General features: G+C 35.2%; 1 protein-coding gene across 11 annotated transcripts in view; it reads right to left on the reverse strand.

The window, feature by feature from the left end:
• LOC123532644 (uncharacterized) overlaps window positions 1–26,277 on the reverse strand; it is a 90,700-nt gene that overhangs the window by 2,029 nt on the left and 62,394 nt on the right. For all 11 annotated transcript variants that reach the window (XM_053517791.1, XM_053517796.1, XM_053517798.1 and 8 more), the window contains 17 exons: window positions 25,908–26,225; window positions 25,384–25,602; window positions 23,839–24,051; window positions 23,507–23,611; window positions 22,296–22,529; window positions 21,292–21,504; window positions 20,145–20,252; window positions 18,161–18,244; window positions 17,678–17,890; window positions 17,221–17,412; window positions 14,322–14,510; window positions 13,258–13,482; window positions 12,747–12,881; window positions 3,321–3,539; window positions 2,095–2,255; window positions 1,174–1,285; window positions 412–509 (listed from right to left, as the gene is read on the reverse strand). In XM_053517791.1, the coding sequence (XP_053373766.1) occupies window positions 412–509; window positions 1,174–1,285; window positions 2,095–2,255; window positions 3,321–3,539; window positions 12,747–12,881; window positions 13,258–13,482; window positions 14,322–14,510; window positions 17,221–17,412; window positions 17,678–17,890; window positions 18,161–18,244; window positions 20,145–20,252; window positions 21,292–21,504; window positions 22,296–22,529; window positions 23,507–23,611; window positions 23,839–24,051; window positions 25,384–25,602; window positions 25,908–26,225 (3,038 nt within the window). The remainder of the gene's footprint in view (window positions 1–411; window positions 510–1,173; window positions 1,286–2,094; window positions 2,256–3,320; window positions 3,540–12,746; window positions 12,882–13,257; window positions 13,483–14,321; window positions 14,511–17,220; window positions 17,413–17,677; window positions 17,891–18,160; window positions 18,245–20,144; window positions 20,253–21,291; window positions 21,505–22,295; window positions 22,530–23,506; window positions 23,612–23,838; window positions 24,052–25,383; window positions 25,603–25,907; window positions 26,226–26,277) is intronic.

Raw genomic sequence — 26,277 nt, forward strand, 5'->3', positions numbered from 1 at the left:
GATCATGATCAGACTGCACGGATGTGCAGGTTAACCATGATCTACACTGGTCGCAATGGTAGAACCAATTGTGTCCAGCTTGATAAGTGTTAAATCCCTTGAAAATACAAACAGTACCTGAAGGTAATGGACTCGCAACGACACTCAGCAATTTTCGTTAGTCTACGTATCCTTGGAATGCAATTTCGGCATCCTTCGGCCATAACAGAAACGTATTTTTCATAACAACCGGAGAGTGCCGAAATTGCATACGACTTATACGTAAACAAACAGAAATTGCCGATTGTCTTTTCGGGTCCACTACCTTAAATTTGGGCAATGCTAATCATTAACAACCACATTCTAACAGGTAAATCATTATTTAAAGGCGAAATGTTTAACAAAAAAAAAAGATTTATCTAGCAAACATACCTCTGACACAAATCCTGTAAATCCATTGTTCTGTGGCATGCTAAAGCTATCAAGGCATGGGCCGAACTTCAGTGCTCCGACACCGGCAACAATATCACCTGTCATAAAATAATAAACTTTAAGGCTCTTTAGTATTATTTTTAGTATTACGTTATGTTTTTTTTGGTTGTGTCGTCTGCTTATAAAGAGTGTGCCACAGTGTAGACTAGCTCCTAGACTATGATATATCTTTTTACATTTTTAGTGAACTGAGCCAGTCTGTATCCTATGTCCAATATCATATGATAATTTTAACATCATTCCTCTGTGAAAATCTAAAACAGACTGACCTTTATCTCTATGGAATTTAATTCGACAAAAAGGGGACAATGTAGCCGCTGTGGTTAATAAAAAATTTCGCTTACTATAATGACTCAATTATTCAAATGTTTTTTTTTTTTTTTTTTTTTTTTTTTTGCATGTGACAATAAAACACTTGTGTCTCCCTATGAAATACATGTATATACCTGGAATTGTATTGCATTAGAAATAGTTGAACGAACCTACATCATATTTTGCAAGGCTGAACATTTATCGGAAACTACTGTAACACCAACCCTTGATTTTACCTTTAAAAATTTGAAATACAAGAACTCAGGTACCCACGAAATAGTCTATTTTGCAAAGACCACAAAACGTTCTGCCCACAAAATTTACTGTTTTTACAGTATCCAGTAACAGAGAAAAAAAAAACGCCATAATACTACATATGTTTATGTTTACCTCTGAGATAAGCGAATTTTTTCTCAGTTTTGCCACGTCCAGTAGGGTCTTCGATCAGAACTACAACATGATCGCCATCAAAGAACAATTTAAATGTGTTCCATCCTTGTTTCTGCAAATTACGAAAAAGCCAGTCTATAGTTCAACAAAGGTTTGCTTGACTAAATTCAAAACTTAAGAAAGTAGTTTGATTTATTAATTTTTTTTTTAATTTGTGTCTGATATTATGTCATAAAATACTGAGTCAAAAGTCAATACTGTTTGCCCTTTTGGAAAATAGTTTTAACTACTGTTGACCGATAAGCCATTCTGTAAGGGTATAGCTCCGTGACAATAATTCTTTTGAGTCTGTTTTAACTATTTTCAACGTTTGGAAAAATATGTTTTCACTGAAAATTATCCAATTATTTGAAGATGATACAAAAACCCTTTGTCGGTGTAAGGCATTGGGCATATAATGACGTAATTCCCTTATAGCATAAGTAACAATATAATAACAAAATACCTTTAAAATATACATGTATATAGCCTATGTTTTGATATTGCGATATAGATTTCATCAAAATTCTGTTATGAATTTTATCCATCAAACAGTCTTTTTATCACATTTTATTATGCCATTACTATAACAGTTACCTGAGAACACTTTACACTGTGTAAACCTATGATTAAGTCCAAGGACATCAGATTGTAAAAACCCCGCCTACTTTGTGATAACACTGCTTACAGCATTGCAAAAATTAAACAAAACAAAAAATACCTATTTAACAAAACATCAGAAGTTGTTAATAATGGCATGATAAATAGAACAACAGGGTGCTGTCTTTTGAGAAAGGGTTTCTCAGACGAGGCTAGATATGGTCCTGGAAGCAGTAACATGCTGTTCTCAATATACAGTATCTCTATATATAGTATACTTACATTGTAAGTTAACCTCAATTCTGCTGAATCAAACTTCGACTTTCCTCTGAACACAATCTCTGAAGTCCGTGGGTCTAAACTCACTTCAAAAGAAGCTTGTCCATTGTCTACTGACATACAATTTGAAACCAGAATTTGCTTATCTATGCCGCTAGCGACCGCTGAAAATGCAAACATTGAAAAGACAATATAAAATTTGAAATCGATTACAGTTTCCTTTTATTCTGCTCACACGAATATAAATAGAAAACGCGTGTTTTTAGATTGTTTAAAGTGTATGTTTAAACTTAAGCTCGTGCCAATGTAAATGAATATTTTTGAAGGCCGGACATGATTTTCCTGTGTATTGTCGATGCTGAAAAAAACAACTCGTTTTACAGCCCAGGGTGTAAGATGACTCACGTACTGTAATGAATGAATGAATGCATAAGTTCACACTCTTCTTTAACAAAATAGTTCTTAAGAGAAAATAATTCGTTTTATTTCCTTTATTAATTGAAGAATACGGCATGCAAGAAAAAGAATGTATCACTAGTTGAAGAAACGGATTGATATATTTGGCTCTCGCGTAACTGTTTAGCGGTAACTCGGCTGAGCCTCGTTACCCTAAAAACAGTTATTCACGTGCCAGATAATAACCTCAGCACCTTAAACCAGTGAAATATCCTTATATGATAATATGTTACAGTATCTTTGGAAACATTTTGAAAAGTAACAGATTTTCTGTTTTTTAATTTTTGTTGGGTATTGATATTATTTAAGAGTTTTCATTCAATGGTTGTATATACAAAAGAGGTACTAAGGGCCGTAAAAGGTGTTGCATATTTCATTACCTCTTTTGAATTGGCTTATTCAAACCAAGCTTGCTGTTTTGTTTTGTTATGTTCTATGATTCGAAGAGCTCTCTTATATAATAATAATAATAATAATAATAATATCTTATTTGATATATTGAGCTTAACCATTACCCTTGTAAATTTCTTTAATTAACTTGTCCATCTTGAAGACAATGTCATTTAACTGTTAACGTGTTCGTGTCAACGTGTTATTCATTTCGCTTCGGTTACCTCAAAATGGATTATGTTAAATTACCTACTGAATCCTTTAGAAATGCTAATAAAGGTGTTGAAAAAACAGTCTGAGTGTGTTTTCAAGGGAACTTTTTATAGACTATTTCTACTGAAATGTTTTTTTTTTCACGGAAAAGTTAACTATAACGTGCATACGTTGGAAGGTAATTTCCAGTGTGGCCTCAGGAAAGGCGGTGTGATCATATCTCCAAACCTCCATACCACTGGAACCATCAAATGTGCCATACGTTACTCCCTGGTCGGATCGATTCTTTGACATCTCCCCAAACACCGAAATCCAACCGTCGCCGTAGTTCTTAACACTCCATTTGTCGTCTAAGTGATCGAACTTTGTCCAAACTTCGGCTTTGCATTCTTTAATAGAAATAGAGATGCACGTACAATAGTGGGTACATAAGATATATAGGGGCTTGCGACAATATTGCGAATATTCATTCGACAAAATTTGAACAAAATCATGTGGCTTGCTTCCTACTGAAGTAGTTCTGTTAGTTAGATTGAAGCTACAAGTAATAGAAAAGATATAAAATCAGTTAGCAACTAAAAGAAACGCGAATGAATTTTGAAATCAGAATCTTTTGTAAAAAAATGAAATAAAATACGAAGCAAGTATGTCGGTGATTTTATCGTAATAGTGTGAAAAAGGGAGCCACTAAGCAGATTTCCTTTACTTACACTAGAAAAAATAAACTTTAAATCAGATTCGTTATCTATATAATGACTGAGGATAAAAAGCGGGACGCCAAATGCCCGATAAGCAAGCCTTGATGTGCAATTTTAAGCAAATTAACTTGTTCGAATAATAATGAAAGAAGATCACGTTTAACCGCTTTTTCTGTCCGATGTGAACAGTTTTAACGACAGTATAGGGAGAAATAAGTGCATGGATTAGAAAGTGAAAATGAACAGCACCTGACTGGTTTTAAATAGTTCAAGTCAAGTCATGTCAAGTTAAGTAAAATTTATTTAAAGTGTTTTAGCAACCAAGTTGACCAAAGATGTGAAGCTAGGGTGAATCTATATCCTCACTTAATAATTTGGATCCAAAGTGTGCAACCTTTAGGCGAATCCTTTAACCATACCTTATCGTTATCGTTCCCAATCTGCATGTGCATATATAACTAATATATATCACTCAAGTATTAAATGACTTCTCGGTCAACATTCAAAACTATTGCCCGAGGTCTGAATACTTACTGGCAAGCCATTCAATAAGCGGTTTATCACATGACTCAATACACTGAATTTCATTTTTTCAAAAATATTTTTGTACTTGCCCATAGTAAACATATGTTAAACACAGACCGTTCAAATAGTCCAAAGTATGGACCAGCTATTTAAATAAGGAGCCATGTAATCATATATAATAGTTATTAGCCCTTCAAGTGCAGAATATTTTATACTTATTTATTTTCGGTCGATTGTGAAGCAAGTTCTAAAGCTTATATTTATCACTCTCGACACCTCATTTTTCTGATGGAATCCATCGCCACGAGGGTCAGTTTCCCTTTTAATGCTGGGCGCCAAGCACGGGAGCTACCGGTACCATTTTTCAGGTCTTTGGTTTGACGCGGCCGGGGATCGAACCCACGACCTCCCGCACTCGAAGCGGACGCTATACCACTTGGTTATCGAGGCGGTAATCAAAGTTCAACTTTTACTGCCACACCACAGTTCAACCAAATTAAAAATAACTCGGTGACTTATTATTGTATCCATGCCATCTTTCTATCCCTTATATTATGTTTGCCTTTTTAGACATAATAAGGGACTACAAAAAATAAATTATTTGTTTCTCTTAAAGTACCCATCGGTAAATGACATGTAAAATGAATTTATTTACAACAGATGTAGTAAAAAGCAATTATAGCATCTTCCGGATGTCGTAAAATACAAAAGAAAAATGTATAAAAACTTTGATAAGACTGAACATATTTTCGAGTCAGAAAGATTACATGATGATTGTAAATCACCAAGTTATATAACCCGCACGTTTTTCTCGTGTGTTTTATAACATATCAATTACCTGCAGTAGCTGAAAACATCAAGAACAGTTTTATAACATTAACACATTATACAAATAAAGTAGGAAATAAAACAGCTTATAATATATTTCTGAAAGAGCATGTAAAACCCGTGCAACTTCAAAGAGAGGGCGCGACCATAATGGCTGTGTGACGAATTAATCTATTTTTCTTTTGTGCTAGATACACAACTTAAACCATTAATCGGATGAAATGAATAACACTGTATTCTTCGAAACGCTTATTATTTTATATGATTGTTTTAATGTGAATATTGTAGCCAGTAATCGCCAAGTATAAACACCACATAACATTAAATTTTGTCACAACTGAGAATACCATACTGTAGATGTTACAAACGTTGTTAAGGCTTAGAATTACGCTTTGAGAAACAAAACTCAAACAACACCAACTCATAGAAAGAAAGGGTTGTTTAACATGAAAATTGAACAGCATGTAAAACATGTATATTACTTTACAAAACATGTGTCAGTAAAGGCCTACTGATATGAACATTGAATTCCGGAAGAAGAAAGCCTAAAGGGGTCCCGCTTCCGGACAGTCAAACGCCTTTAAAAACTCACCATTTTCATGTTTCACATGTTCGTTTTAATGCATTTGCAATTTAGCGTGCGAGTGGTGAAATTTCACACAACAAGGTGGAACACAGCTTTTCAGGAATTGTTTATCTTTATTGTTTTTACAAATGGCATTCATTTTCAAAGGAAGACAACTTTTTCCGAAGGCATTCATTTTCAAAGGGAGACAACTTTTTCCGAAGGCATTCATTTTCAAAGGAGACAAATTTTTTTCGACGGATACTTAAAATATTCGGAAAAAGTTGTCTCCCTTTGAAAATGAATGCCATTTGTACTTAAAATATTCCGAAAAAGTTGTATCCCTTTGAAAATGAATGTCATTTGTAAAGAAATAAATTGCAAATGCATCAAAACGAACATGTGTAACAGTTCTTTGAAAATGGTGAGTTTTTAAAGGTGTTTGACTGTCCGGAAGTGGGGCCCGTTTAGGCTTTTCTGGAATTCAATGTTTATATCAGTATATTGACATTTATTTCGTAAAGTAATACAGTGTGTCAAGATAATCTAATGCAGTTCCGAATCACTTAATTTTTTTCTTCACATATTGCCAATAAAAAGTAAATGTTTTGTCCCTTGAATGTCCCTTAGTAACACAAATAATGTCATAAACTTTTGAGAAGTTGCGTGTCATATTGTTCTTGCAGGGGAGATAAATGTTGTAAAAAGTGCTTCGGAACTACTTGACTGATTACGTTTGGAAATGACCTCATATAAGATTGAAGGCTTTCTTATTTTCAAAAAAAAATTTTGCAGATGGAAATAAACAGTCATGACTATGTTTTGAAATGTTTATTGCATATTTTTTTTAATTCTGCATATTTTTCTGTAGACTGGCAATTATTTGCAAATTTGCAACGAATATCAGTATGTACCCCGTGGCCAAACTAGTAATCACAGAAAAAAAATAATACCTTTTATTTTTTCATCTTGCCATATGAGCACTAAACCCCAAAGGACACAGTTCTGTTTGATATATTGAACGTTTTCTGTTAGGTGATTCGGAACTGCTTCACACACTGTATACATGTTTTACATGCTGTTCAATTTTCATGCTAAACAACTCATTCTTTGTATGATTTGGTGTTGTTTGATTTTTGTTTCTCAAAGCGTAATTAGATTTTTTTTTTCAAATCTCGGATCGGGCATTTTAATCAACAAAATGTTCCTTTCTAGTCAACATAACAAAGGTATGCATCTACGCAAACATTTATCAAGTATCCAATGTAAGTTAATAGCTACAAAACACAAATTGTAAATACCGTGCCATTGATCATTGTAACTAACTCATTTCATATGAAACACAATAAGACACAATATTTAATGATTCAACTATTTGTAAGTATTCATTCTTTTTTTATTTCATAACTTTCCCCAAAAAATTATAGGACAGTGCCCAACTTGTTTTGTCCTCGTCAGATTCAGTCTCTATATCTGCTTTTTTTTTTTTTTTTGGTAATTGTCTTTTATCTACATATCGATGTAATGGCGGAGGTTTAATAGTGAGGTACGTGTTCCGCGGCTGTCACCAGTAAACAAGTTTTAACTCCAAATCTGTTGCTCAAACATAACACTTTTAGTTGCAATGCAACGCATTGAAGTGTTCCTTCATATGATATATAAGTATTTGGGTGTGTTTGTAAACCTTTGATTTTTATCACCACATCTTTCTTCTCGAGTATGTGTTTACGTAAATGCATCTAATAGTAATGGTGGCTGTATTCTTTGACTGAATGCGGCTTTTCATTGGTTTACATGCAGTGCAAAATAGAAATTGACCTCCGAGAAGAAGCTTTTGCAGGTCACACTGTATAATGCATTTTTTTTACATTCTATGGCCGCTGAGACGAGGTTTTTTTCTGTATCATGTTTTATAATGTATTCTTGAATTCCTTGACAACTGAGACGAAAGTTTTGTGGATCACCCTGCATAATGTATTCTTAACATTCCGTTGCATCTGAGAAGATTTTTTTTATCATTCTGTAAAACGCATTCTCAACATTCCATTGCCTCCGAGACGAAGGTTTTGTGCATCATACTGTATAATGTATTCCTTGTATTGTTTAGAATATGAGACGAAGGTTTTGTGGATCATGATGCGTTATGTATTCTTGTATACCTTGACCTCTTTTACGAAGTTTTTGTGGATTATGCTTTATAAAAATATTCTTCATATTCCATTGCCTCTGAGACGCAATTTTTGTAGATCGGACTGTATAATGTATGGCTCATATTTCATGGTCTCTGAGACGCAATTTTTGTAGATCGGACTGTATAATGTATGCCTCATATTCCGTGGCTTCTGAGACGCAATTTTTGTAGATCGGACTGTATAATGTATGCCTCATATTCCATGGCTTCTGAGTCGCAATTTTTGTAGATCGGACTGTATAATGTATGCCTCATATTCCATGGCTTCTTAGACGCAATTTTTGTAGATCAGACTGTATAATGTATGCCTCATATTCCCTGGCCTCTGAGTCGCAATTTTTGTAGATCGGACTGTATAATGTATGCCTCATATTCCATGGCTTCTGAGTCGCAATTTTTGTAGATCAGACTGTATAATGTATGCCTCATATTCCATGGCTTCTTAGACGCAATATTTGTAGATCGGACTGTATAATGTATGCCTCATAATCCCTGGCCTCTGAGACGCAATTTTTGTAGATCGGACTGTATAATGTATGCCTCATATTCCGTGGCTTCTGAGACGCAATTTTTGTAGATCGGACTGTATAATGTATGGCTCATATTCCCTGGCCTCTGAGACGCAATTTTTTTAGATCGGACTGTATAATGTATGCCTCATATTCCATGGCTTCTGAGACGCAATTTTTGTAGATCGGACTGTATAATGTATGCCTCATATTTCATGGTCTCTGAGACGCAATTTTTGTAGATCGGACTGTATAATGTATGCCTCATATTCCATGGCTTCTTAGACGCAATTTTTGTAGATCGGACTGTATAATGTATGGCTTATGAGACGCATTTTTTGTAGATCGGACTGTATAATGGATGCCTCATATTCCCTGGCCTCTGAGACGCAATATTTGTAGATCGGACTGTATAATGTATGGCTAATACTCCATGGCTTCTGAGTCGCAATTTTTGTAGATCGGACTGTATAATGTATGCCTCATATTCCCTGGCTTCTGAGACGCAATTTTTGTAGATCGGACTGTATAATGTATGCCTCATACTCCATGGCTTCTGAGTCGCAATTTTTGTAGATCGGACGGTATAATGTAAGTCTCGTATCTGAGACGCAATTTTTGTAGATCGGACTGTATAATGTATGGCTCATATTCCATGGCTTCTGAGTCGCAATTTTTGTAGATCGGACTGTATAATGTATGCCTCATATTCCATGGCCTCTGAGACGCAATTTTTGTAGATCGGACTGTATAATGTATGCCTCATATTCCATGGCTTCTGAGTCGCAATTTTTGTAGATCGGACTGTATAATGTATGCCTCATATTCCATGGCCTCTGAGTCGCAATTTTTGTAGATCGGACTGTATAATGTATGCCTCATATTCCATGGCTTCTGAGTCGCAATTTTTGTAGATCGGACTGTATAATGTATGCCTCATACTCCATGGCTTCTGAGTCGCAATTTTTGTAGATCGGACTGTATAATGTAAGTCTCATATCTGAGACGCAATTTTTGTAGATCGGACTGTATAATGTATGGCTCATATTCCCTGGCCTCTGAGACGCAATATTTGTAGATCGGACTGTATAATGTATGCCTCATATTCCCTGGCTTCTGAGACGCAATTTTTGTAGATCGGACTGTATAATGTATGGCTCATATTCCATGGTCTCTGAGACGCAATTTTTGTAGATCGGACTGTATAATGGATGCCTCATATTCCCTGGCCTCTGAGACGCAATATTTGTAGATCGGGCTGTATAATGTATGCCTCATATTCCCTGGCCTCTGAGACGCAATTTTTGTAGATCGGACTGTATAATGTATGCCTCATATTCCATGGCTTCTGAGTCGCAATTTTTGTAGATCGGACTGTATAATGTATGCCTCATATTCCATGGCTTCTTAGACGCAATTTTTGTAGATCGGACTGTATAATGTATGGCTTATGAGACGCATTTTTTGTAGATCGGACTGTATAATGTAAGTCTCATATCTGAGACGCAATTTTTGTAGATCGGACTGTATAATGTATGGCTCATATTCCATGGCTTCTGAGTCGCAATTTTTGTAGATCGGACTGTATAATGTAAGTCTCATATCTGAGACGCAATTTTTGTAGATCGGACTGTATAATGTATGGCTCATATTCCATGGCTTCTGAGTCGCAATTTTTGTAGATCGGACTGTATAATGTAAGTCTCATATCTGAGACGCAATTTTTGTAGATCGGACTGTATAATGTATGCCTAATACTCCATGGCTTCTGAGTCGCAATTTTTGTAGATCGGACTGTATAATGTATGCCTCATATTCCATGGCCTCTGAGACGCATTTTTTGTAGATCAGACTGTATAATGGATGCCTCATATTCCATGACCTCTATGACAAAGTTTTTTTGTGGATTATTATGTATGCCTCATCTTCCATGTACTCTTAGACGAGGTTTTTGTGGATCAGACTGTATAATGTGTACCCCATGTGTCATGATCTCTGAGACGAAGATGTGTAGATCATGCTGTATAGTATATGCCCTTTGTTCAATGGCCTCTGAGAAGAGGATTTTGTGGATAATACTGTATAATGAATGCTTCATATTCCATAGCTTCTGAGACGAAGTTTTGTAGATTAGACTGTATAATTTATGCTTCACATTTCCATGACCTCTGGGCCGAAGTTTTTGTAGATTATGCTGTATAATATATCTTTTATATTCCGTGCCCTCTGAGACGCAGTTTGTGTAGATCGGACTGTATAATGTATGCTTCATATTTCATGACCTCTGTGACGAAGTTTTTGTGGATTTTGCTGTATAATGTATGCCTCAAATTTTATGTACTCTAAGACTAAATGAAATAAAATGTTTTATCTTTATCTCAAAACTGATTATTTCCGTATTTCGGTAAGCAGGAGAAATAATCATTTCCACAAGATATGCCATGAATATTTCATTCTACAAGGTGTCCTTCTTCCTTTCCATACACATGTACTAAAACACTTCCAAGCAAATATATTTCTCTCCGCTTAAGAATCAACATATGTGACTATTTAGACAGTATTGAACTACGTTACACTTTACAACTGCAACACATAAGAGCTCAAGCGACAAAAACTTATGAACTAAGAAAAAACAATTTTCTTTGTTCAAAAATATACTTTAGAAACAATACTTCAACACAAATGTATAAAGTTAACGTACATTTACATTTATATCATAACTCACGCCTAAATCACTTCTTGCGAACCCTTTTCAAAATAAAATGACTACATTAACTTTTAGCCTGCTGACAGAATCTGATTCTGCCTTTGCGGCCAGTGCAGACCAAGATCAGCCTGCACATCCGTGCAGTCTGATCAAAGTCTGCACTGTTCGCTATTCAGTCAGTAAATTTTCAGTGAACACCCCTTTGAATAATAAATGGTACTGCCCAAACTGAATGATGGAGTCCATTTTAGAAATTTAGCAGGCTGAAAGTTAACTAGAGCATTCTAACGAGTATCTAGCATTCAAAGTAACAAATTCCAGCATACTTTGGAGAAAGTCTTCAATTTACTACAGCGTATAATATTTTATTTCTCAATATTTAGTCAGCTTGTATAAAATGAACACATGTAATTGTCCAAGTGCTATAAATATTATAAAGTGAACCATGATAAACAGACAACACCTTACATTGTAATTATTCAGCTTTTATAGAGGACGCAACTTGACCCCCATGGTTGACCTTTGTATTATAATACATAACTAGAGCTATCACTAAAGGTGATGAATGTACCCCCCCCCCCCCCCTCCCCCGCATGCACTGACACAGTACATTGCAATTTGACGCACACAAGTTTGCATAATTATGTGGACTGTATGTATATAGACTGTATGTATACATCATAGTAACAAAAAACAAAGTCCCATAACTATGCAGAATATTTATCTAAAAGAACGTAACATGCACCATGCACAACTAGGGTTGGTACTAATCACTTGTGTGAAGATTCATTAAATTGTGTGAAAGGGTTCGGAAGATTAGACACGCACAAGATTGCATATGCAGACTGTATGTACATAGTATGTTATTTAGAAACAAAGTCCCATAACTCTGCAATTTTTATTGTTGAAAGAACCTAATATGCCCCATGCACAACTATTGTTGTTACTGATCACTTGTGTGAAGTTTCATTAAATTGTGTCAAGGGGATGAGGAGAGATGGTGCGCACAAGATTGTGTCTATGTATATAGTATAGTTACAAAAAAACAAAGTCCCGTAACTCTGCAATTTATTTTCTGAAAGAACCTAACATGCCCCATGCACAACTACAGTTGTTACTGATCACTTGTGTGAAGTTTCATTAAATTGTGTCAAGGGGATGAGGAGAGATGGTGCGCACAAGATTGTGTCTACGGACAGACAGACAGACGGACAGACAGACAACCTGAAACCAGTATACCCTCCCTTAAAACTTTGTTGTCAGGTAGGGGGGCGGGGGTGTACAATGAGGCACAACCTATTATTGAAAAGGAGTGTATGTAAAACGCTTCCTTTCTTTGCATTTGTAAATTTAATTACACGGCTATCCTAAGCACCCGTTATTTCTACAATGAAATAATCGATATGAATAATCAGCCAGAGGTCAACCATCGCAGTCAAGTTGCGACTACTATACTTTATGGGAAACAATGCACATATTAAATGCACAGTCGACTGACTAAAGAAATGAACTTTAAATGAAGAAATAACCTGATGACTCTATTTTAGATATGCAAACTACATTATACTAGTACCATTTGTAAGAGAGCTTCCATCACACGTGCAGATGTCAGGAGCAAAATGCGTGCTTGGGGCGCAGTCTCTTACGACCAAAGCGTCAGTGTCGTAAAATTGTGTCGGACTTCCCTCTACAGACGTAAACCGGCACTCTGAAAATATTGTAGCGTCTGTTAGAATAGTACACGTCATAACTTATTCGAATTGCAACTAGAAAGTAGTGAACGTTTTTGTGTTTCATTGGACATGATTTCAGTTAAAATAAGTGCGAATGAAGTTTCAAAAGATTGCGTGACTTATGAGTGCCTTGTCGAAAGTTAAATATTTCATAGAGATTAATACACACAGATCACTTAATAACTGACAGACTCTTGCTATTCCTTGGCCTAATTCAGTAATTCAAAATACACCGACAGATCTTTAATAGGTACATGTACACTTTTGTGCAAGTCGTCGTTTTGTAACACCCCATCAATGTTTCATACACCATTACATGTTTTTACAATCTGAAGAAAAGGTTATGCATACCTTCCTTATAGCCTCTGGGACATCGCTCGGATCGACACACATCAAGTTCGTTCATTACTATCTCACATTTTGCGGTAGTGACGTCATAGTAGAAATTTTGACGGCAGCAGAACGGATCGTCATATCCTTTATCGGAACATTTCATATACGTACGGCAATTGCCGTCAGCAAGCGCATACGATTGAACAGGTCTTTCTCCAGGTTTCGTTATTTTGCCACACGCCTCTGGAAGAGGAAAATCCCTTTCTGTTACAAAGGCATTGATTTGTATTGGGGCAGAGACAATGTTCAGGATTAATGCTTTTGAAACAGCCATTTTTATAGATTAAGCATTATAGCACTGTTCGTGGCATTTTACAATTTTAAGTTTGAGTAATATGAAATGAGAATAAGAAACAATATGAAAGGAGATTTTCAAACCTGACAACATAACAAAGTAAAGCATAAATGTTGTGAAAATAGTTCAGAATGTGAACTACCATTTCTCTTAATATTAAAACTAACACGTGTCAAATTTACTTACCTTTACATGTAAGCTTGCCATTCTTTTAAACTTTACATAAGCATTGAAATGGAAATTAAAGTTAAATCAATGTTAGACCTTTTTTGCTCAGAACTCAAACGCTTTTGGAACGTTAAAAGTATCAGGTAAGATATTGTTGCAACTTAATTTTAACGTGTATCATTTTCTTCAAGTATTTTCATTGTCAGACTGACACAGTGATGAATCATATGTCAATTCAACAGACTTTATCATTGTGGAGAAATACCCCAGTCGTCCCTCTGAGCAGTATTTCCGGTACAGGCAGGTAACTTTGTAGAACCACCAACCTTGCGCAAGCACGCTGGGTCGCTTCCTCTCACGAATGAATTCTAAACTCTAGGCGCGGTTGTCAAACATACAGCAATGTGCGAAAATGATTCGAAGAACCTCGATCATTTGACCACGAAGAAGCTCCTTTTTACCGTTATTATCGTAATATAATCAATATTGACGTAAGATTACATCAGTCTGCATATTTTTGAAAGGTTATCATTTTTAGGTAATGACGAAACAAACTAACTTGCTGTGTATTCTGAAGGACAGTGGTCTGTGCACGTGGGATCTTGTTTGCAGTGACCTTTCGCGACGTCATAAGACATTCCTGACCTGCAGCATACTGGATGGGCGTGGCCACCCTCACAGTTCCAGTACGAACGGCAGTTACCATCGTAAAACGGCATGGTTCGAGCACCAGTAATAGCGCACCCATCTACAATAAACCAAAAGAAATATTTAAAGGTTTTTTTTGTCACAAAAAAATAAAATCTACAAAAAAAAAAAAAAAGAAAACAAGAGGGCCATGATGGCCCTATATCGCTCACCTGAGTTAAATTGCTCAAAATGATACGATCAAGTTAGTTTTGACATAGAGCACATCGGCATACACATTAAATATAATCAGGATAAATATTTTCTTGTAACAGTCCCTTTTGACCTAGTCAGGACCAATTTCCATACCAAGCTTGAGAGTCTTAGGCTCAAATGCTGCATTTTTTTGTACTAGCATGACTATTCCTTACCCTGGAAGACTTAAATACTAGTAACATTTAAAACCAATCTCATTAGATGCTGCTGAGATATATTCATAAACATAAAATAAAGGGAGGTAATTTGTCATAAATTCAGTCAAAAGTTATCTACCCTCATTGTCCGAGTCCATCTGATGGCATAAATGACATTTCAAATCAGTATCTTCATTGGTTTCCGAGATACACCCATTTTAATTTGAAACAAAGGGAGGTAATTTGACACAAAATCAGCCCAATGCTGTCTAGTTGCCTCAGTCCAACTTAAGAAAATAATAAAATTTCAAATGAGTTCTATAAATATTTACCGAGATAAATCCATTTTCATCAAAATAAGGGGAGGTAATCATGCATTTGTGTACGCATGTAGAAGATACAGAGTACACGCCTATACAATAATATATTAGAAAAGTATTCATATTGATAAATGTTCAGTCAAGAGTTATCTTACATGACTATTTCTTACCATGGAAGCCATAAATAACGTTTCAAACCAATCTCATTAGAAGCTGCTACGGTGTATTCATTTAGATACAAATAAAGGGAGGTAATTTGTCTTAAATTCAGTCAATATGTATCATCTTCGATTGTCCAAGTCCATATGAATTTCCGATCAGTATCTTCATTAGTTACGGAGATATACCCAGTTTAATTTGAAATAAAGGGAGGTAATTTCAGTTAAAATCAGTCCATAGTTATCTACCCTGATTGTCTCAGTCCAACTAATGACAATAATGAAATTTCAAATGAGTCCTATAAGTACTTACTGGTATTGATCCATTTTGATAACAATCAGGGGAGGTAATCAAATATAAAATAACTCAGGAATCTATGATTGGATCTGACAGATTCGTCATAGAATCCAAGACTTATTGTTGTCGAAGATATTCTGCAAGTTTGTATCAAATCAAACCATAAATGAAGTCTCTATCTGGCTGCAAAAAAAATCAAAATAGCAAATTTTGGACCTTTAAAGAGCCATAACTCTGGAACCCATGACAGGATCTGGCCAGTTTTCGAAAGGAACCGAGACATTATGCCAATACAAGTTGTGTGCAAGTTTGGTTAAAGCTGATTGCAAAATGCGGTCTCTATCGTGTTCACAAACCAAAAGGAGCAAATTTTGGCCCTTTAAGGGGCCATAACTCTGAAACCCATGATGGGATCTGACCAATTTCCCAAAGGAACCGAGATATTATGCCAATACAACTTGCTGGCAAGTTGGATTAAAGTTGATTGCAAAATGTGGTCTCTATCGTGTTCACAAGCCATAAATAGTAAATTTTGGCACTTTAAGGGGCCATACCTCTGGAACCCATCATGGGATCTGACCAGTTTTCGAAAGGATCTGAGATATTAAGCAAATACAAGTTGTGTGCAATTTTGATTAAAATTGGTTGCAAACTGTGGTCTCTATCGTGTTCACAAGAAATTGTGGACGGACGACGGACGAAGGGAGATCACAAAAGCTCACCTTGTCACTACGTGACAGGTGAGCTAAAAAACAAGAGAAAAGAAGAATGAGGACCACCATATGTTTTGCACAAACTGTATCGACATACAGCCTACTTAAAAAAAACAATGATTACTTTCAAATTGTGTTGGTGTTGTAAAAGTCATGAAGGGTGTGAAATATTTCACAGACCCAATCTGACCGACTTAATTTATTTGCGCAGTTCTTTTTGTTCACGTTTGTTCTTCTATGAGATTAATCAAAGGGATAAGACAAAACTACATGTACATGACAGAGTGTCACATTTATCCTGACTGATGTATAGTGTGCTTTTTTACTTTCAGGAAGTGTATCAATATAAATGTAGAAATTACATAAACTTTACGTCTTTTAAAGTTTGAGCGAATCGACCTTAACTTTGCCTGTATGTAGCGTGTTTACTTACTAGTCTAAATATTAGCCTTTTAACTTATTCTAAACAGTCTTTTATTGTATATGTTGAATTTAGACCATTCAGAGTGTACCTTCTCATTGTCCGGCTTGGAAATGAAGTATATTTAACTTTAAGGTAGAATCTGTGGGCATTTTAAAATCAGCTCAAAAGTGGTTTTCGACAGTATTCTATCCAAACCGAAACCGCTTTGCTTTCTTTTTTACAGGAATGCCCGTCTTGCACCTATGATTTATTTTACACGGAAGGTAAACCATGAAATAAGGAATAAGGAGGTGGTAGCATAATGTCATTCGGCATATTTTGGCCAATTATGTTTTATTCCTAATGCGTTTTTGACATTCACCGGTTTTTATGAAAAAGTCCCGGTTATGGCCGAAGTATGCCGAAATCGTTTACGGAAAATACGTAATTTCACGGAAATTGCCGATTGTCATTACGGGTCCATTATTTTAAACAACACACTCTAGGTCAACCTAACCAATCTAACCTCTCTTAAGAGGACATGGCTTCCGGCAAATCTCTTGTGGATCATCAACGCATAGCAGGCTGTACTCGTCGAATCTTTTTCCTGGTGGACAACACGCAGGCTTGGAAACCCCATTCTCACAATACCAATATGTCCGACAGTTCTTGATTTCTTGGTCGGCATACCTGGTCAGAGTACCATCGGCACAGGGATCTTAAAATACACAATTTAGAAAATAGAAAATTCTTAATAAAACAATATGGATCTGAAGCAGAATGAGTAACATCAAATATCTTGAACAGTGTGCATATGTAAACTGAAGAAGGGAAGCGTTTATAAAAATAGTGTCGGCATCTTAACTAAAAATATTTCTCCGAAAGCTGATGGAAGGCCTACATTATTGTTTTCCATGAAGTGTATTCTTAGCTCCTTAGAATTTAAGCTAAAATACGGTATTATTATAGTAAATAAATATTACCATTAGGGCATGTATATCCTCTTTTGGCGAGATCCTCCACTCGCTCGCATGTCCACGTTGTTCCTGTTCCCCAGTACGACCCGAAAGCACATCTCATCTTCCACGCGACGTACGTGCCGATAGCCGTGCGTTGGCATACCACATAACTCTTACAATCGTTAGCGTACGGCAAGTAACAGATCGGCAAGTTACATTTTGCTCGGCGGCAAATAGCTGAATTTAAAAAGAAAAATAATGATCAAAGTACTAAACTTATAGGACTTGTACAAGAACCCAAAAGCGTAATCTGAATTCAATATGGTAAAAGCAAATTATAGTAATTTATACATTTTACTATCAAAGTGGGTATAAAATTAGTCCGTAACACCGTCATTTTCCTGTTCTGTAATTCAAATTAATCACTTTGTGATGTGATTCTAAGGAAATTACTATAAAGACGGGGGAGTGGAATTAATAGCATTTAAGTCATCTTGAAGTCTTTACCCGAATCGACTCTTGATCCGTTCCAATGAGGCGGTTCCGGTGCGTCTGTTACAGTCGGATAGGTCGTTCCGGTTTGAGACTCATCTGTGTAAGTGTAAATAAGAACTTGTCCATCAGTATACATGTACTGATAAAACTAATCAGACTTAAAGATTTAAAATCATCTCTTTACTTTTCCTCCTACTTCTGCAATGAATTGGCACAGTTTAAAAAATTAAATGTTGTGCTGCAAATTGCTTTAACCATCATATCCATATTGCAAAGTTTAATGTTTATGTTGTAACGTTATAATCATATGACATAATTCAATATTTATGTTGAATAAAGGTTTGATGATGTTGCAAATGATCAATATTTATGTTTAGTATTGGTATGATAACAATTTATGTTGAATATCGCTTTAATTATATTTCAAAGTTCAATAATTGTGTATATTGAATACCGCTACAGTTATATGGCAAAGGTTAATATTTATGTTGAATATCGCTACTGTGTTATATTGGAAAGTTCAATATATACAATGTATGTTGAATATCGCTACAGTCATATTGGAGAACTCAATATTCATGTTGAATATCGCTAAGATTATATTGCATAGATAAAATATTTATGTTCTACCGTTTAGTTTTCTCCCCTTTCCCTCTGCCAAAATGGTAGAAAGGCTCCACGATACTAGAACGCAGTTCAAAAAGCCAACAGGAATTGAATTACTATAAGATATTTTGTCTTCTCGTCAGCTTGATTCATAATTGCTTTTATTATACCTTACTTTTGTCTACAATGATAAAATCCCATTACCCAAAAAATTAATATTTTGACTATCAGAAACATTTCCAACCTTTTTGACACGTGACCAAGCGAAAGTGACTGTCAGGTCATGTGACCGCGCTGATATTTTGAATGTCATATAAGGGCAAATAACTGCTTCAAATTTTTAGCCAAAAGATTGCCTCCCTTGTACACAATGTCATATTGTAATAACGTCACTATTCAATGTGTACACAGGTGATTGCCGCGCTAAAGACGCAACTGTTGAATTAAATTAATTAAAAACATTGTAAAAACTTTTCTTAATTTTGTTCGGTATAATAAAATAAATATCATATGACAGCGTGTGTGACATTGATATTGTCAACCCTCGAAACAGAATGTCACCACTCGGCTTTCGCCTCGGGTGACATTCTGCCCTCGGGTTGACAATATCAATGTCACACACGCTGCCATATGATATTTATATATTGTCTTACAGATTTGCTCTCTGAATAGACATGCGTACATGTGTACATGGTTCTTCATCACGTGTTTTCATAGAATCTCTACACCAGTGCATTTTGTGTTTTACTTATCATGTTTTTGTAACCCTTTCGGTAGTATTTGAGTATCTTTTATTCAGAATATTCTGTCACGTTTGACCAAGTCGGTGATTACGAGTGCATTCAACTACAATTATCTGGACTAAATAAGCATCACTACATTCTTTCACGTGCTTATTTTTGTCCTTTTTTTCTCTCTACCAATGTAGTAATATCCAATCCCATTGCGTTAATTCATTGTAACAGATTTTGTTGTTGACAATAATATCACATGTATGTCAACCAATTATTTAGTTCAGTTCTTGTACACAAGCAATTGTATTTTCATTTTCACCATCAGATATTTTCTTTGAAATTATATTTTTGTGTAGTTTATATGATAACGTGCTATCATTTTCACAATAAAAGTTTAAAATTATTATCAACTATTTCCATAACGTTAACTTAAGCACTTGAGTCATTTTCTCTAATGTTTATATAAAATTTAACCTAGGTCCGCAGTGTTCTTGTAGATTCTATTTTTAGACATTTTATATTTCTATTTGAAAATGAAAGTTTATTTTTCTATCAAATAATTCTTTTGTAATGCCTAACTGAAATATTTATGCCCATTGCATTTCAGAAATATATTCGTTTTGTATGTACATTCAAAAATAAATCATGTAAATTACCTCTCATACAGAAAATACCACCCCATCCTGGAGGACAATTACAAATGGCTGAACCAGCCTTGTTTGTACAAGTTCCACCATTTCTACAAGGATTCTTTGTACAGCGATCTAAAATAACACAAGAGAACGTGTTCATGCCACAAATTATCATCGGTCTGTACATAAACACACAAAACATATCAAAAGCTAGCTACCTAGAATAATAACAATTTATATCCTGCCCTCATGCGAAATAAAGGGCTAAACGTAGACGTAGACTCAATTTTGCTTTATTAGTTCAGTGACAAAATTAACTTTTGCCGGACTTCTTATTTTATTTTTCCAAAACGACACCATCTTAATTTTAGAATAACTGTTAAAAGACGTATATATGCAATTAAAAATGAAACGCGCTTTTATAAGGAACTGAGACCATGTCATTAATGTCTAGTGTATGTATACCGTATTTGCAATAACTACAAAACGATTTTATAACGGAAACGCTCGAAGAAACGGAAAAAAACCTCCTCTTTAACGTTTGTTCAGGATTTTAGTTTTCTGCACTTAAATCAAGGAATATTGCATTTGGAATTGAATTTTATTGAATAAAATCATCGAGGAAACAGTTATCTACCTTTTTCTGTCAAGCGTCATTATAGCGTGTATAATTTTAAGTTTGATTTTTTAGAATGGATATTCGACTTGGAACTGAACTTCGGATAAAACTGCACATGCCAGCAAATCAAAGATATCCATTCATGTTCAGCAAAACAGAGAGGTCGGATACACAGTACAAGGTTAGCCTTTGTTTTTTTCTGCTATTATTTTATAATAATTTGGGATTTTAAAGACGTATTTCAATGCAGTATGTGTGTAATTTCTAGGGCGTTTTAATCTTAAATGCAAGGCAGACACAGATCTAGTTGGTGGTAAATTTTGAATCTTAATTAAAAATGATTCTAGCTCAGAAGGTACGATAAATAGAACATTAGGTTACTGTAACGAGTGTCATATAAATTTAAACTTATCAAGTTCGTCTACGAAAAAAAAATATATTTTCTTCGACTCACTTGATAGGTTTAAATTTATAAGACAGTAACCTAATATTCTCTATCTATTAAAAATTTGATCTATATCAACAACAAACGTGTAAATGTTTTTGCATTACCTTTTCTCAAAAAGTTGCCGTATATCTCAACTTCACAGAGGTGCAGATATTCAGGCCGTAAATCTTTGATATGGATCATAACAAATTGGCCTTCTGTACCATAGGGAACATTGATTTCTTTCATAGGCCCCAAATTACCAGGTTGGTAATAGATCGGGGTCAGATCATCATTCGTGAGACCCACGAGGATTTCTATGTCATGTGCACGATCAGCTGGAAAAAAAGATAAACAGTTCACATGATGAGCTAAACAAAAAATGAATCTTCCTTTGTAATAACAAGTTAACCTTTACCCTGCTAAATTTCTAAAATGGTCTGGTCCATCATTCAATCTGGGCAATGCCATTTACTATTCAAAGGGGTGTTAACTGAAAATTTATTGACTAGATAGCGAACAGTGCAGACCATGATCAGCCTGCATGGATGTGCAGGCTGATCTTGGTCTGCACAAGTCGCAAAGGCAGAATTACTTGCCGTCAGCAGGCAAAATGGTAAAAAGGAATTGAATTTACGCACGTATTGAGTGTACAATATACTGACAAAAGGTTACGGTTAGGTTTAACGTAGGTTTATTAGTGTTAACTCAATGCGTGCGTACACTCAATGAGTGGGAATAAAATGCCGACCTTAAAAAGAGTTTATATTAAGTGGACACACATCTTACTGATTCTTGTAAATTATCCCTCCAATAAAGTCATTAAGAATTTTGAGTTCCACTCGACCCTTTGCCAGAGGACGGGGATGAGGGGATGATGGCATGCATTTTTAAAACCGTCTATCAACAGGGTCAAACAGTCTGCAACATTTTCTTTTTTTCTCCTGTTGGGCGACATGCGGAACTCCCACTTTTTTTGTTGGATTTTTCCCACCAGTGGGTAGTGCACATAAATCAGATCTTTGTCCCATTAATTCGAAAAAAGAAGAAAGAAAGTATGCCCATTCATTAATTTTCGAACATCATTGAATTTCGCTGTTTAATTAAAGTTTTAAAGAATACCACTTACTGCAGCAGTCCAGTCTGTTGTGCAAGACAATTCTCTGCAGATCATACACGGCCCCTAGATCTACCTTCCAGTAAGGGCGTCTTTCCTTATCCGTGTGGAAACAAGTATTGCCAACTCCTTGCTCCAGTATTCCGCTTGTATTGCCATCAACACCTCTATCGCCAGAGAACATGTTATTATACTGATACAAACTAGACATCTCGGTTCGTTTACCATAGGCGATGTTATCGGTACCTGAAAGTGAAAAGTGACATTTCTCATATAACAGTCTCCGAATTTAGTTTGCAAATCTGGAATTATCGCAAACTCATCTACCTTTTATCTTTGATTTTCTTTGATTTTTTGACATCTAACAATTATTTAGGTCTCAAAGAGAAATAATTGGCCGTTAACTCTCCGGACGATTTCAAAGTCGATTCTCCCATGAGAGTATTTTTTTTCCAGTGGGGTTTTTACAATACCATTGGAACCCCTGCGGGAGGTTTTCTCGCACTTTACAAATTACGGGAGAAAAACCCCGTGTGTTCATCCTAAAAGTTTCAAATTAAAATATTTTAACTCATATTAGAAATATGTGTTATAAGAAACTGCGCTTACATTATTTCGCGTTGAAAAACGATTTTTGAAATTAACTCCCATAAATATTGCACTTAATGTGTCATTTTTCACTAATTGATTATATCTTTTTAATATTAACTTAAATCTAACTTAAAGAAGTATTACTTGCCAAATAGAATATAAATATTCAACGTGTTGTATTATCTTGAATTCAAACTAAAACAAAGCATTAAACGTACTGGCAATTTGCAAAATTACTTGTGTGGTAACAGCTACATGTGTGCCAGTATGTGGGTTCGTATCTCTTATTTTAATACAAACTAGCGGACTCCGTTGCCCAGTGGATAAGGTCACTAGCACCTCAACAATGTTGGCTCGAAACCTCGCTTCGGGTGTAGAATTTTTCATCTAAGACGCCATATAGCTTACAGAGAGCCGATGGTTCTACCCTAGTGCCCGCACGTGATGAAATAATCTTCAGTGGTGTACCTATGGTTATCCTGCACCATCAAAAGCTCGAAAAGGCGTCTTTTGACCAAATTGTGTCGGTGTGACGATTAACACCCCCGCCCCCACCCCATCCCAATTAACATGATCTCAAATGAAAGTTCAACAAATAGATGTTACGAAACAGTTATATATAACATGCATACTGATATGACAGCGAGAGCCCGTCCAGCCTGTAGCGCAGATACACAAATATCCTGGTATATTTGTACAAGTTCCACCGTTCAAGCATGGTGACGTGTTGCAAATATCTGTTGATGGAAGAAACGTTTTATATCTTATATACCTTTTAATTGCTATCATATTAACATTTCGTTGGAAAATATATTAGAGAATCAGGGCGTGTATGTAGGCGAGACATGTGTAATAATATAATGTCAATAGCTGAACTTTAGTATTTAAATCTTTATTCTAAATTATAATATTTCAAAATGAAGTAAAGTCGACTTGTTTCAATGTGTTTAACAGTATATCTTACCTTCTCTATTGTAAGTTCCATAAACTTCAACTTCGCAAAGATGAAGGTAACCAGGATTCATATCTTTCTTCTGAATCTTTACATATCGGGCACTCGGTTTTTGCATAAATCGTTTCATTCCAATTGAACCAATTGGGTCAGGAATAACGTCTTGAACGGTCATATTATACTGTGATAAACCAGTAGATATTTCAAGGTTGTTAGCTCTATTTTCTGAAATTATAACAAAAAAAAATAGAATTGTTTCAAAGTAATTATGTCCTTATAATAAATAATTTTTATTATCCGATGCCGCTTTCATATGTTTGTGAGGGCAGTAGAGTTCCATTGAGAGCAATGTTATATGTATGTCATTTCTGCAGAATGTAATTTCAAATAAACATAGAAAAACTGTTTATTTCAAAGATTAACTTTAAACGAAATATTTTGATACTTTGAACTCCATTAAAAGGGAAAAGCAATATGGTTCTGTGTTAATTCCGTCTGCAAGAATTTCACTAACCATTTGAATTAAGTGAAAGAATTTTCAAAATCAAAATGGCGGATTTATTGAAAACCCAGATACATATTTAAACTGCATTTATGCATTTTTTTTTCAACTGTTACCACATATAATGAAAGAAATCATTTCTATGTTTACATCTTACACTCAAGAAACATAAATCATTAATCAATCTATTTAAAAGGTTATTTGCTATATAATTAATTCAGCAGTGTGAAAATGACACACTGAAACAAATGCCTCTATGCTCAGCCATTTCCTTAAATTTCAAAATGTCATATCGTTTTCAATAGAGGTCCAACTTTAAACATTCTTCCTTGCATAAGGCTGAAAGAATTTTCAGAAACGGACCACTATCAGTTTGAAGCTTAAGAAAATGGCTGATCATTGAGGCAGCAATTCAAGTCTGTTTATGACGTCATTTACAAATTTGTCTTCAGTGTAAGATGTGAAACATGGTAAGTGCCTATCTGACTAAAGTACATATCCTATTACGCTACGCTTAGAATCTGAAGACGTGCTATTGATAGCCTCGTTCTGACGACCCTTCCGCTAGCCAATCAGAAGGCTTACTTACAACATTTTGTAAGAATAAAAATCTATATTAAGTGTGGGTTTTTCATATTTACAATTCTTATGACGTCAAGTCAGATAGCCGGTTAACCCTGAACTGACTGAAGATTTTCCTTACTCTTTGACATTCTTACAAGTCGTCTGATTGGTTCAAATACAAACAGATTTGCGAAAATAAAAATAGCAATATTGGAAATCCAAAATAAACAGAAGACGAATGTGAATGGGTCATTCTCAGATCTTCGTTTAGAAGATCAAGTACTTTAGTCAGATTGTGGTAATTGCTTTCATTACAGCTGGAAAAAATGAAAAATTATTTTACACAAATAAATAAATCCGCATTTTTATTAAAATGAACTTTTACATTATTAATTTTGAAAATTCGTCAATTCTTAAAATGAGTGAGTTATGACAACATTGTCTTTCCCTTTAAAACAAAGGTGGAAATATAAAATGAAAAATATATTTACCACAACAATCTTGACGGTTGAAAACCACAATAGTGTCTAAATCATAAACTGCTCCTAGGTCAACCATGAAATAAGGGTCTTGCTCGAAACGAGTATGGAAACAAGAGTCATAGAACATATTTTGATTTCTGTTTCCGTCAACTCCTTTGTCACCTGTCCAAACGGGGTCATATACGCTTGAAATTTCTGCCGGCTTATTTTCCGCAACGTTCTCATAACCTGTTTCAATGTAAAAGAGTACTGGACATGTTTCCAACAATGTTTTACGATAATTAGTTTACGTCCTTGGTCACTGTTTTATGTCATAACTACAGCACCCACAACCTGGAGGCATACAAACTATTGCATTCAATAACACTTAGTACACAATTAGTCTGCCATTTGTATCTATAAGTTAAATGGAACTGAGTTTAAGCAAAATTATTCACGTTTTTGCACATCCTGTTAAAGAAACTTTAGAATTAAGTTAGGCGTCAAAGTTATAAAGTAAATGCTAATGCTACTGAAATGATGTTTTTACTCACGTAAACCAAGCAGGTAAACGAGAAGAAGTTGTAATTGGTCTTTTAGCCAAGTTCTATCCCCTTGAGCAGCTACATTTCCTTGGTAATTGTATAAAGTTCCTGTATCCATGCCACGCAACATATTATAAACATCTTGTATGTTGTAATTTGGCATTAACGAAGTGACCAAAGATCTTGTCAGTTGGTCTCTAGTAAGTGCTGCTTCTCCTGGGCCGGATTCACGTCCTTGGTAATTATAATTTTTCCCACCATCCATTCCATCCAGCATTCTATTAATTTCATCAAAGGTAAAATTCCTATCAAGTGGTTGTGGTGGTGCTGCAAATGATAAAATGGAAAAAGCATGTCAACAATAAGGGACTAAATAGTA

This window comes from Mercenaria mercenaria, chromosome 11, assembly GCF_021730395.1.
Source record: "Mercenaria mercenaria strain notata chromosome 11, MADL_Memer_1, whole genome shotgun sequence".
Classification (NCBI taxonomy): domain Eukaryota; kingdom Metazoa; phylum Mollusca; class Bivalvia; order Venerida; family Veneridae; genus Mercenaria; species Mercenaria mercenaria.